At 41.9% G+C, this 13,581-nt stretch overlaps 2 protein-coding genes across 2 annotated transcripts in view; one reads left to right on the forward strand and one right to left on the reverse strand.

The window, feature by feature from the left end:
* Nucleotides 1-1,012, forward strand: part of mrpl2 (mitochondrial ribosomal protein L2) — a 5,703-nt gene extending 4,691 nt beyond the window's left edge. Inside the window, exons 7-8 of the mRNA XM_046070259.1 lie at nt 473-546; nt 637-1,012. Coding sequence (XP_045926215.1) covers nt 473-546; nt 637-846 — 284 coding nt within the window. The 3' untranslated portion in view covers nt 847-1,012. The remainder of the gene's footprint in view (nt 1-472; nt 547-636) is intronic.
* Nucleotides 1,013-2,093: 1,081 nt separating this feature from the next.
* The window catches only part of zmp:0000000755 (phosphofurin acidic cluster sorting protein 2), a 46,075-nt gene continuing 34,587 nt past the window's right edge, over nt 2,094-13,581 (reverse strand). The window contains exons 11-24 of the mRNA XM_046070258.1: nt 12,448-12,531; nt 11,609-11,730; nt 11,248-11,380; nt 11,040-11,144; nt 10,625-10,731; nt 9,335-9,489; nt 9,135-9,245; nt 7,850-7,952; nt 6,026-6,068; nt 5,876-5,918; nt 5,424-5,562; nt 5,076-5,299; nt 4,184-4,297; nt 2,094-3,992 (exon numbers count right to left, since the gene is read on the reverse strand). Of these exons, the coding sequence (XP_045926214.1) occupies nt 3,877-3,992; nt 4,184-4,297; nt 5,076-5,299; nt 5,424-5,562; nt 5,876-5,918; nt 6,026-6,068; nt 7,850-7,952; nt 9,135-9,245; nt 9,335-9,489; nt 10,625-10,731; nt 11,040-11,144; nt 11,248-11,380; nt 11,609-11,730; nt 12,448-12,531 (1,599 nt within the window). The 3' untranslated portion in view covers nt 2,094-3,876. The remainder of the gene's footprint in view (nt 3,993-4,183; nt 4,298-5,075; nt 5,300-5,423; nt 5,563-5,875; nt 5,919-6,025; nt 6,069-7,849; nt 7,953-9,134; nt 9,246-9,334; nt 9,490-10,624; nt 10,732-11,039; nt 11,145-11,247; nt 11,381-11,608; nt 11,731-12,447; nt 12,532-13,581) is intronic.

Raw genomic sequence — 13,581 nt, forward strand, 5'->3', positions numbered from 1 at the left:
ATATATAGAGAGATAGAGAGATATATAGATAGAGAGAGAGATAGAGAGATATCTATATATCTATATATATCTCTATCGAGAGAGAGAGAGAGAGAGAGAGAGAGATCTATATATCTATATATAGATCTATCGAGATCTATATATATCTCTATCGAGAGAGAGAGAGAGAGAGAGAGATCTATATATCTATATATAGATCTATCGAGATCTATATATATCTCTATCGAGAGAGAGAGAGAGAGAGAGAGAGAGAGCGATCGATCGATCTGACGGTGAATAAATGATTTGATAATTATATACTTGCATTAAGATCTATTCTGTCCCTGAGTATCCTTGGGACAGCTTCTTCCGCTAGAGATTGTTTGATGTTATCTGAATGCCTTGTGCATTTTGAACAAGGTAATGGCTGATGCAAAATGTGGTTGCTCGTAATAATTCCTAAACTGAATGTTGCGGTTAATTTGGTTTTCAGGTACAAGTGGCGTTTTGCTCCGTAAAGTAAATGGAACAGCGATCATTCAGCTTCCTTCCAAGCAGCAGGTTCAGGTGAGGATATCTGGATTAACATTTCACCTGCCACGTTCAAACCATAATCTGCTCTGAACTGAATGTTGTCATCTTGACACTCACACACAGGTACTGGAGACCTGCATGGTAACGGTGGGACGCGTGTCCAACATTGACCACAACAAACGGATCATTGGCAAAGCTGGTCGCAATCGCTGGCTTGGCATTCGCCCCTCGAGCGGCTTGTGGCAGAGAAAGGGAGGGTGGGCAGGACGCAAGATTAAACCGCTCCCTCCGATGAAGAGTTACGTCAACCTGCCCTCAATCTCTGCTAAATAACACAAGTCTGGACGTGTTTGGGACTGGAGATTGCTGTCTCTTGCTTATAATCATCTTGTATTATTATTTTTGGTTCTCACGATGAAAACAAATCAATTGTTCGGTGAGAATACATGAATAAAGACAAGCCCTTTGTACAGAAGATTAAAAATTTTATTAAACACAACTGCTTGTGAGAGCATGGAAAGAAACAAAACAATATAAAATTCCAAAACATATTTACATCTATAGTAAAACATGCAGAGTAACCCATATTTTTAGTGGTAAATTTAAAAATACTGTCATGTCATTTAAAATAGGTTTGTGCAAAGACACTGGGTGGCATTTCAAGTCACAGGAGCAATAAGATGGCATGTTGTCATTGCAATTTGACCATTAATGAGAAACATTAACACTGATGTTAAGAGTTAATTTTTTGCAGTGCTAAATAATGGTGACAAAGTGAGCATGCCTGCTTATTGGTCCAGTCTTGTAAAACACCCCCATGCTACCTCTAGAGTTAGGGCAAAAAAAAAAAACTTGAGGTCAAATACATTAATATAGACTTGTCATTATGCCTGTTTAGTATCTAAAAGGCTAACTCACATGACAAATTCCCTCAAACAACTCTGCCCTGGCTAACACTTCACAGCCCGGGTTTACAAATACGTAAGAGCCAGTTCTCCCAACTATAAGAAGATAGTGAACCCTTCAAAAAGCAGGAGAAAAGAAAACTTGACTGTATAGTCACAGGCAGACACGTATGGTGGCAGCTGCAAAATAAGCTTTTCAACATCAAGTGGCATAACATTAAGTAACAGACAACCATGATGGTTTGTCACAGGGACCTCACAGGGCGCTTAAACCCATCAACATGAACATCCCTATGAAAAGGGGTCATTTTGAAATAATAAAAAAACACCCTCAAAGAACGGCCTTCTTTTGAAGATAGGTAGTGGTTTACATTTCAAATATAACACCTAACGCTTCATCTCAAAGAGTGTCCCAATTTGAGCTAAAATGTGTTTAAAACCACATGAAAGTGCATTACAAAGTGAGGGAAATGTATGAGAAATGACATACCTAGTAGTGTTTGCATTGTACAAGTCAACTTTGTAGTTATGAGCTCTTGAAATATATTTGGCATTTATGTCATGAAGTAAAGGTAAGCTATTTGTGCTTTCAATTTAGTGAAGGGGATTTGCGATTCACAATAATATATCTTGTATATATTTATATACAATACTAAAAAAAAAGCCAGCCTATCAAAGCTTGTAAGTCTTCACTTTATAAAAAAAGCAACAACAAACTCATACAGAAGGCCCTTTGTCCAAAGGTTTCCTATTGCAAAAGTTTCACGTGACACCATTCAGGGAGTACCATCGAACATATAGCACACCTACACAGACACACATAGGCAGTGACTTGGACACCTGGCAAGACTCCATGCGCTTTTCATCCTATTTTAAAAGCAATTCATTGCTTGCATTTGACACTACTGTCAAAACATGTTTCAAGTCAGACCAACTCACGTTATTTTCCCAGAACAGGCCTACACAATACTAAATGCTCAGTATGTTTTAGGTTAGGTACTACCTGCACATCCAGCCACAGGAAGCTGTATTAAAAGGACACAACGGTAATTGCTTGGTTTGGATGTGCACACGTCTTGTAAATGCTTACTGGGTTTACATTTGGCCAAATGTGGAGCAAAAACTGGTAACTGGCCCCGGTAGCTCACCTGGTAGTGCGCACACCATGTATCAAGGCCCTTACTGTAATGGCCCGGGTTTGAGTCCACCCCATCAGCGGGGGAAAAATGTAACCACTACTTAATCTTAATACTGATCTCCACAGGGACCACAAATGCTTTAAAATGTACGACTATAGTTTTCAGTTTAACATACTATGAAGTTTAGCCAAGACCTGTACTGTAAAACATTGGCACATCACTGCACATCTGGACAAATCCAGAGTTTGCGTAGTTACTGCAGGTCTGTGAGATGTCCTCTCAGGTAAGCCAGTTCATCAAACTGAACGCGCAGCGGCCATGTTTACCAAATAAATGCTCTTAAAACCTAAAATTACTCCAAGAAAGCCCAGGTACAACACAGGTGGAAAATCCAGCTTGGAAACTGGAAAAACAATTCAGGACCTTGAAACAATAAGACAGTTCATACAGTCATGACTTAATTTGGCATTCAGCTGTTGATAGTTGAAATATGTTTTGTGTGTCATGTTACATTGCTTCTAAGTGGATGTTACTGTACAGAGTGATTGTACACTAACACCAATACAAAATCTTCAGCACTTACAATAACAGACTGATTTGATGAACTGCTTACATGTTACAAATGCGTCATAGCTACATTCATTATAGCTACCTTCAAAAAATACCTTGCTTGAGTTGTTTTTTTTTGATTTGCTTTGCTTTAGGTGCACAGTGTGCTTAAAAGCAACAAGGCAAACAAGCACTTTATGTTCCTTTCTAGAGAAATGTTAACTTTTTGAGAAAGTAAAGGGACGAGTAAGAAAACTGAGCACTGAGAGAAGGATTCCATCTAGATTCACAGCAATATTCCAACTGTCAACAACAAACACAAACACGGTCTCAAACAACCTCACACACGCCACTGCACATCACCATCACACTCTTCCATTGTCTAGAGAGTAACAATAAATGTAGGATTTCACAGAAATAATAAAATGTTAACAAAAACAAAGTGCAAACACAGCTGCCATTATCGAAATGTGGCAAATTGTCAAAAAACCTCAAAATACCTCCAAGGCGGTAGCACAAATCTTACAAAATAGTACTTGTTCTTTTTGTAGTGTGTAAAAAAAACAACAACAACACCCAACAACATCAAAAACATCAAATTGACAACATGAAATTTGTGTATGGAACACTTTGTTGTGAGTCAGTAAGATTTCCACAGGAAAACTATTACTGCCGGGAGCCTGTTGGCTTTTCCTCTAATTCTCTGTAGCCTCTCAGTGAGACAAGTGCAGCGGAGAGTCTGGTGGTGGTTGAGTGGATGGTGGCCAGGGTCACACAGGCTTAGTGTAACCAAAGATTCCCACCGGGAAGTGCTTGACGTGTGTTGGCCACTGGGCGGCGAGCTGGAAAAACTTCACATCATTCCACTCCACGCCATCAATAGTGACTAAAGACAAAAGAGGATTATAGTTAAATGCACAAATAAATTATTTATACGTTAGAAAATTCAGTTGTTACAGAGCAGACTATTCTTTGTTACGGTGATGGTTAGTATTTAATATTGAGGAAGGTCCTGACATCAACACCAGGTGTCAGTATAGCGTCAGCTGTGGGTTTGTGTCTACACGTCAGCCTCACCTCTCAGCATCGTGTGCTGGTGCTTGGCTGTGCAGATCAACCTGCTGATACCATCAATCACTTGGCTCTTAGAGTCCAGCTCTTTCTCCTTGGGCTTCTTGCTGAGAAATATCACTGGAAAGGGAAAGTGTGAGCGAGGCATTAAAAAAAACAAACACATTTTCTATTTACATAAAGGGGAACACCACCGATTTTACAAATGAAAACATGAAAGTGTGTTTACAGGTTTTGGGGGCATACTGCTGCATATGTGAAAAAAAGTTGGGTAAAGCCTTTTGTAGCTCCTGAGGGAGCTGTGCTAAGTATGATGAACTTGAGGCAGCGTCAGTTGGGGCTGAAGAAGTTTGAAAATAAAAATAGAAATCTGTGGTGTGGAATTGAGCTTACCAGACCGCTGCAGCACACTCCTCATCTCTCATTGATGCTAGCGGCTCAGGGCTACGTAAGCAACTACTAACGTAACACACCTAAACATAGTGTATGACTGAGTTGGATTGTGGGTACTGTAGGCGCCAGGTTTTGACAAGAAAGAAGAAGAAAAAAGACGGCATCTCTGCTCCATCGATTTGTGTCGATCTAGAGTCCGACAATGTTATAGGAGTGCAATGCTAAATCGATGGAGTACTCTTTTAACCCTTCTCCAGTATAAAAAATATTTTTCCCAACTCATCTGGCATGGACAATTTTAGAACCAGAAAGATTTGTCACTTTTTTTGGTCATTGAGGCAAAGAGCAGAGCAGAAAACAGGCAAATGTAATCTGGCTACATTTGCTTTAATTATTCATGTTATGGTTACACATAAATCTATCAATGCGTTGTGATTACTAGGTACAATGTTTTCATTTACCTTGATATTCTTTGTGGGTGTGTCTTATATTTTCCAAAGCGTACCTTTCTTGTTCTTCTCCTTGGTGACTACAGTCATGGCCATGCTGGGTGGAGGGGTGAGTTCCCCTCCACAAGGCAGGCGGCTGACTTGCAGTGAACGGAAGTTACTCTTCAGGGTGTTCTTCAGTCCCACGTCTCTCTTCTCACCTTCTTTCTTCTTCTCTGAGCCTTGCCACGTCCAGTAGTCCACCTGGAGCCCCATCACTTCACTGCCTGAACACGGAGAACTACAAAGGAAAACAGGCAAAGTCAGAAACACTACAGAGAAACTTAAAACACAGCTCACAGTGAGAAAGAAAAAAAAAAAAAGATGTGTGTTGCTGATCATTATGTGTGAGTGTCTTGTTGTACCCAGCTCCAGAAAGGGCGGTGGACACAGAGGGAGACTGTGGGGGGGTGCCTCCGATCTCCTTCCCATACGGACCGGCCGATGGGGGCGTTGGGGAGGACAGGATGCTTGTGTTGACCCCCATCGCATCATCTGAGTCCACTGCAAGTTGAGGGGGGGGAAACAGTCTCATACAAAAAGCTTCTAAGTAAATTTAAACTCAAACATGAGTATTGTTTGCTTGTGTGGAAATATATCCGTTCTAGGCATAACCAAGCATATGGAAGCAAATAAATTAAACAATATTATGGTTTCTGGGTCATTTTCTTCTTTCCTGACCTGGATCTGTATCCAGCGAGTGACATCTGTGTTTTTGTTAGATTTCTGTCTCAGCATATAGAATCAACAGTAAAAGGTTAAACACACTAACCTGACCAAATACTACCACACATTATAAAAAAGTGCCCTTCCTTACCTGAAGTTGAGAGGCTTTGCTCCACAATCCCAACTTTCACAACCTGCAAGAAGAAAAAAAAAAAAAGGTTTCAGTGTGAAACTATATCAAACAAACACAGAATGAATTAACAATGGCACGTTTGCATATGACCAAATAAATAATTCTTACCCCAATAAATGGCACAAATTTCTGACAGGAGTCCTCATCAGGGCTGTAAACAGAGAGAGAGTAAAGAGGCTGTGAGTATGACCAGAGGTGGGGTTGTAACATTAACACTCCAGAAGTGCACATGAACACTCAATGGTCCTGGAGGGAAGATGGCTGTGGCATGGCCTGCACCATGTCCATCGCAGCAGAAATGGCACATGACTGGCTTGGGTGGAATGGGGTCATCTAGGGGTCACGTTACAATGAGATGAATGAGAGGACTGCTCCTTACAACCAAAATTATTTGCCAGTACTTGGATAAGAGAGAGATTTTTTATACATGGGGACAAAAGGTGATAGTTTGGGCCCAGCCGTAGTAGCCGTGTGGCTACTTTATACTACCGGTTCAATGATACATGCTTATACAGAGATGGGGCAAAAAACAGAATGGCTGTTATGGTCAATTCAAATGTAAAACACGCGCAGGCCACAACGACAGATGCAAAGGAGCAAAAATGCAGCCAATGATCTGGCAGGGAAGAGCTGCGGTAGTGTTATCTCTCTGCAAATGTCCTTCAAGATGTGGCAACCAATAGTGCAACTCCTAAACTAGCCGGGGATTCTTTCCCAGTCTTTCATGATCCTGCAAAATAGATTGCACCCACAACAAACAACGGGAGGACGAGGGGCTGGAGCCAGTTCAAGTGCAGATACAGGACCGCAATCCCCAACAATCGTACCACCTTATCCGTCAGTGCTGAATTATATAACTATACTTTAGTGATGTTACATATTGCAAGGTACGGATTTAGTAAAACATCATCATCACTGCACAAAACTCACCAGAACTGAAGCACAGCAGCTGTTCATAAATCCATGATTACCTTTGTGTGTCAAGTCCTTCTTAAGTTCTTAGTAACAACTAGCTAGTTTCAACCTAGTGATTTACTAAATGTGATTGCACCATAAAATTAAGAAATCTTAGCAAGTAAAGACCTTAGTAATGTGTGAGTGGATGTATGAGCCAGAAAACAATTCCACGTTGTGAATATTTGGGCTTGTTTTAAAGGTTGTTAGGCAAATCTTCACAGCAACAAAACAGAGGATAGAGTAAGAATCAAAGTCACACAGAACCAAAGACACGGGACAGAGTGCAGGACTGAAGTTACAGTGAGTATCGAGTGTGAAAAGGGAAATGTTAAGACACAGCAAGGATTCTCAAGCCAAATGGAGGAGAGAAAACGAGAAAGTCAAAACAAGAGTTGAATTCGATACCTGATGTAAAAATCAAAATACAAACTCCTTTTCCTTGAATGCAAATCAAAGGGGAAAGGGGGAAGAAGGAATGCGACAGTGTTAAAACTGCGAGGTGTATTTAGTACCTTCTGACCAATAGGAAGTCACTCTTACAAAGAGGGGAAGGGTTTGGTCAGACCTCAGAAAGGAAACAAACGCACACAGAAATGCAACAGGCTGTCTGCTGTGTTTGTGAGACAACTGGGCCGATGTTGGCCTTTGCAGAAGCAGAGGCCAGCGCTTAAATAAGTCAGCCATAAGCCTTTTTATGTGAACAGTAAACTTGAAATTATCATCACACATCACAGCTACTTGTATGTGTGTGTTTAATTTATGTGCCTTCTTGCATGCATATGCATTTAAACATCTTCCTCATGCTGTTTAACTGATGATCAGTCATAGCTATATTTTTTCTGGGAACAATTGTTAATGAGAAAATACTAAACATTAATATCAGTCAGAGATCATTCCAACACAGGCATGGTTCAAAACATACATGCATACACTCAAAAATGTGTGCGCAAACCTAAATAATCAAAGTCGCTTTACCTCTTCTGTTTGTAGGTGAGCATGGCTTCTGAGATGGGGAACTGGTGAGACACGTTGGCACCAGCCAGATACTGAACGACTCGTCCTGCTACATCTATGTTATCTGCAGGGAGCAGAGATCAGGGAGGGAGAGCAGGTTGTTAACAACGTGCCTCTGCTGTTTCACGTCTGACTAACAAGCTGTGAGACAACTGACGCAGAATGCAAATTTTCTGATACAGCAGATTGCTAGAAGACTGTGCATCAATAATTTTCATTCCACTGAGTTAAGGAGACTGGGGGGGAGGGCCTTAAAATGTGGAAACAGGCAGATTATGAATGTCAGTTCAAATGATTTTGTCATCTCGCTGCAGTTTAAACTAATTCTCCTTGTGAAAAAAAAAAAAACACTCAGCCACTCGTATCCAAACACTAGCATTTATGTTGTGATGACAGCTAATGTCATGGATAAAAGAATTAAGTAACAAGATGGAGGACCCAGTACTTTATCTGTTATTTTTGTCTTGGAATCCCTTTTGAGATGATTTAACATGGTGTGTGGGGCTGTAACTCTTGCACCTATGGGGTGTAAATTGGGTGAATTAATAGGTGGGGATGGTTGAGAATTATCAGGCTTTCCTATGCAGAGCAAGTGAGAATTGAGGAAGAGGATGGGAACTGAAACTTAAATGTGGACGTGCTTGTGAGCAAACAAGTGTATGACTTACAAACTGCAAGTGTGTGTAAAAATGAATTCAGATCTACTAGAACGAAGCTTTAATTCTACAAAATAGTCCTAAATTAAACGGATTAACAATTGCTTTGTTTCTGCCCCTTGGATTAATCCTACATTTGATTATTTGACTAGCATTAAATATATTGGTTGTAATTGGCGAATGGCAATTTAAAGCAAAAACCCTAAGTAATACATAGAACGTGAGGAAAAAAATTCAATGACAGGATGTATGAACTCATGACTGTGTATGTTTTTGACCAAGAAATTACTTTTTCAATATTATAATCAATTTTGACAACCATTGGGGTAAATATCTGAGTCAGAGTTCTGTCAGCCAGGTGGTCTTAAACAGCAGACAGTTTACAGGAAGGAGTAGAAATGCCATGATGTAAAGCCATTCGCTTCATTGCAGCAGGCTTTAGCTGTCTTTTGCAATCGGATGAAATCTATTCTTCCCATCCATCAGCCCCTGACCCATCCTATGACCCCATTTCTTTCCCTTTCAAGTTGGATGAACATTAGACACGCAGACTTGCTTTGTAGCCCGCGTACCAGAGCTGTGCATCCTACCTGAGGTGGGCCGTTCCGTCCTGCAGAACAGCTCCCTCCATGCAGTGTCCATAAAGATGCTGTTGAACCTGCTGTCAAACGAGGCCACATACTTTGCCAGGGGATGAGAGCCTGTGGAGAAGAAAACTTTACGTATAAAACAATGCTAAAAACTACGCAGCATGTTAGGCTGGCACTTGTACTAATCCTGGAGGACGTACCTATGGGGATCACCAGGAAGCGTATGTAACTGAGCCAGTCAGGTGTCTTGTTGGCCAGCTGCTCCACAAAGAACCTCAGGATTGTGCTGAGGTAACTCTGGTCGCCCGCCACCGCCACCTTCATCGTCGGTGGTGTCTGTGCGTTGCAGTTACAGCTGCAAGGGTTAAGATAAGGAGACAAGGAATGAGTAATTAAGAGAAAGTGTTCCAAGCCATGATGTGGGTCAGAGTGTATGAGAATCTGAAAGGGAAGATTTATATCTCAACAGGGTTTCTACTGGTGTAAAACCAGTCTTACCTTTTTGAGAGCCAAATTACGTCACAAACATGTTATAATTTGCAATACCGGGTACTTGCAAGTATCTGCAAGTCTTTCTCAAGTTAAACCAAATATTGCAGCAGCTTTAAGATCCTAACACTACAGTGTAAACGCTAACCCAATTTTATCTTTAAAATGAGTCTGAAAATGTCAAAAAAAGACTTTTTGCTCACTTTAAATACACGAAACAAAAAAAAGACATTAAACCCAAAAAATTACTTTTACAAGTTTTACAAAGATGTTTTAAATTAAAAAAATCTTATAAGTGATTACGTAGTGTAAGATATTTAAGTCGTTTTAAAGACTGCCTTGAGGACTTTGTCGCTAAATGCTTCAGGACAGACATTAAAAGGTTCATGAAGTAATATTATGTTAGACTTTTAAAAACCTACATATATTACTATTTACTCTCAGTGACAACATTGGACAAAAACACGCAGCCAGCTAAAGCAGCGACAGCACTGAGCGAGCATGTTAACATCAGAGACGTGCATGGCTCTACATGACACGGCCGCAGCTGGAGTAAAACTGAGGAGCATGTGTGTAAAGAGTGGAAAAGTCGCAGTTCAGCTGGATTAAACAGAAAACAGGTTTTTACAGAAGCAGCATAGCAGACTGAGACAGCCTCATCTCCCACTGACATGACTTCCTGAGGAGATGGCAACAGAGCAGATGGATCCACGAAAGAAAGAAAGCGGCTGAACTTCAGCTTTTCATGAGAAAACAGGCGCATTCTGATAGAATGGGTTCACAGACAGAGAGCAGCTCAGCGGACAGAGCGATAGCGTCCTGGAATTCTCTGGCAGCGAGCCACCATAAATATAGTTTTGGGAAAACTACTTCAAGATAACTAGCGTACTTTCTAATGGCTTGTGTCATTGAAGAAATGTGTGTGTGTGTGTGTGTGTGTGTGTGTGTGTGTGTGTGTGTGTGTGTGTGTGTGTGTGTGTGTGTGTGTGAATGAGACTCACAATCTCTGGATGCGAGTAACGATGGTGTTGAAGGCAGCCTGAACATCGGCAGCAGAGCACGTGGAGACAATGGGCTGGCCCTGTTCATGGAGCAACTCGGACACATACTGCACAGAAACACACACGAGAGGGACACCATGAGTTAATGGATATTCCGGAGGCAGGGTTTGATTGTGTTGGAAAGAAAGCAGGAGAAAAACATGCTACTGGAGAACACAGGGTGCACACACTGCCAACAGTATTGTTTTTGTATTTCTGTCTTTTTTTTGCAATGTTGTCAGGAAAGTAGCATGTAGCATGGCTAGCAAGTAAGCACTATCCTGCATGAGTTTCTGCAAGTGTTTCTGCTGCACATATGAAGAGATGGAGGGATGGGGGTTTATGATTGAAGTGTTACGTATAGAAAAACACACACCTGTCCTTGCCACTCCATGGTATTGATGAGGATGATGCTCTCAGGTAGGCGTTCGTCAGAGATGAGGATCTGGTTCAGCTGGTCATACACAGACTTCCTGGGAACCTTTGAGACAAATGAGAAGTAGAGAGTCTGAGAATGGCACTAGCCAGCACATTTCCACTGGACTAAAAATATTATGTAAAGAACACATGTGCGAGTTGTTTACCTGTGCTACGAGACGCGAGTCTGGTGAGCACTCGCTCTCCATGCTGCTGGTCCTGTCACTCTGGGCCTTGGAGTTCTGTCTGTCTTTCATGGAGGTGCTGCGAGGACGCCTCTGCAGCCGGTTCTCCACTTTACTAAGGGAGAGACAAAATACAAGAAGCTCAAGATGCATGACAGGCAGAGCACTGAGACCTGATCAACTGGACTGGAGCAGTTAAAACATTTAATAAAAACTGTTGAGGAACCACCCATTCTAAATTACACATTAAAAAAAGATAAAACATCTAAAGTAACTTGCGCATACACACACACTGTACATGTGCATACATACATACATAAAGATATAGAGCTCATCAGTGTACCTGGGAGACATGTGATTTTGGGACTCTGTCTTGCAGAGCTTGCCAACAGTGCTCCGTTCAGTGTTGACATCCCAGCTGCTCACCTCTCCCGGCCCTGGCCCGCTGTCGTCAGTCTCTGGCTCCTGAAGCGAAAGGGAGGGAGCAAAGATGAGCCAAGAGGGCTATAAGAGGACAATACTGATGTTTATCATACAACACAGGCACCGTCATGTCCCATCAAACCACATCAGTTTCTCTCTCAGGCACATTCTGGATTCTTTCTTTTTTGTGTGTGGAGCGTCCGCAGCCAGCATTATAAGGGCAGGAGTTGAAAGAGATGGGAGGTAGAGAGGTGGCTGGCATGGTGAATAATTGAGCTTACATGTTGAGGTTGGAGATAATGATGCGAGCCCACCATGACAGAAGAGATAAAAAGCCATGGTAGCAGGTGGTTGGGGATGCACTGTTCCTGCAGCTCAGATATTCCGTTTGAATTGGGTTAGTGGAGCTGTGTGCAGAGCCGGCTGCCCGGCGCTCAGAGGGGATAGATGAACAAGGTTAGACTGACCCGACAGGCAACAACAAACACAAACGCCCCCCTTTCGATCCTCATCAGTCAGGATTTATCCAGCATGGGACTGCCTTGTGTGCTTTACTGATCCATAATGGATGACTGTGCCTGCCCTTGCAACTCCCTCCCGCTTTGCTTTTTCTTGGAAAACAACAAAGACCCATGGGAGGAAAGGGCACTCAAGTGGAGAGGGTAGGGGGTTGGAAAAGAAAAATCTGAGAAAGACATGCTCAAGGGAGATTTAGTTTAGGAAATAAATAGTACAAGCACTGCTGTTCCAAAAACATACCCCAACAGTTGTGTCTGTGATGCTGTCATCTTGATACCGGGCCCCTTGCACTTTACATCTGTCCACGGTCAGAAAGTCTCCACTCTGCAGGGTAAACACACATGCGCGCACACACACATTAGGACCATTTTTAAATATGGAGGTCAGTCACTTCTCTGGAGAATATAAATGACAAAATCTCACAGCTCCAAATGCAAGCGCTTTGCTCCGTCTGCACAGGTCAAGATTGATCACTCTTAGATTATGGTATGGTAACATACATATATATATATATATATATATATATATATATATATATACATATATACTAATTTCACAGTGGTAGCTCCACAGACAGTGGCAGAGCTGGAGAGTATTAATATCTCTTGACGCTTCTGCACGTTTCACTACAGCTGACACAAACCCCAAAAGAATAACTAAGACACTTTGCTTGACTAAAAGTGTTTAAATGCATCTTATAACATCTAGCTTAATGCATTTCAATACCAGATCAAAGACGTTCCATTTCGCCTGCAAGACGTGTTTATAAAGTTTGACTGGAGAAATTTATTGAGCAAAATGGATTGCTATAGCAGTCTGAAATGCTGCAAGCTATTTTATTACAGGCTAAAATGGATTCCCAGATATTTATAAACAGCTCTCTCTCTCTCTCGCCATCAGACTCAACATGGCTCTCTTTCTCTACCCTTGTTGTTTCCAATGGGCCATAAATCTCTGAGTAGGAGTTCGGGGATTGCTCCATCCAATCTTCTCTCAGAGCATGGGAGCATATTTGTCTGTGTGTGTGTGTGTTGGTGGTGGTGGTGGAAAGGTCATTCTGTGTCAGTCCCTATAAATACTGGAAGGCTGTAGGGGTGAATAGCGCAAGGACTGTAGGCCCCCCATCCTATTCTGAAGGGGCGGGAGCTGGTGGGCCGCATTGCGCACATGCTCAAAATATCTTTCCTGTAGTACCACGGTCCTTGGGAATCCCTGAACCACAATAAGGACTGCCAGATATTTAGACAGTGCCCAGGGGCAATTCCTTTACATAACACCGTTTACAAAAAAGAACATCTCCAGCAACTGTGAGGCAGAACTTTACGGGTACACAGTGGGACTGAAAGGAATCCGACGGGTTGGTTAATAGAGTGC

This window comes from Micropterus dolomieu, linkage group LG15 (assembly GCF_021292245.1).
Source record: "Micropterus dolomieu isolate WLL.071019.BEF.003 ecotype Adirondacks linkage group LG15, ASM2129224v1, whole genome shotgun sequence".
Lineage (NCBI taxonomy): Eukaryota > Metazoa > Chordata > Actinopteri > Centrarchiformes > Centrarchidae > Micropterus > Micropterus dolomieu.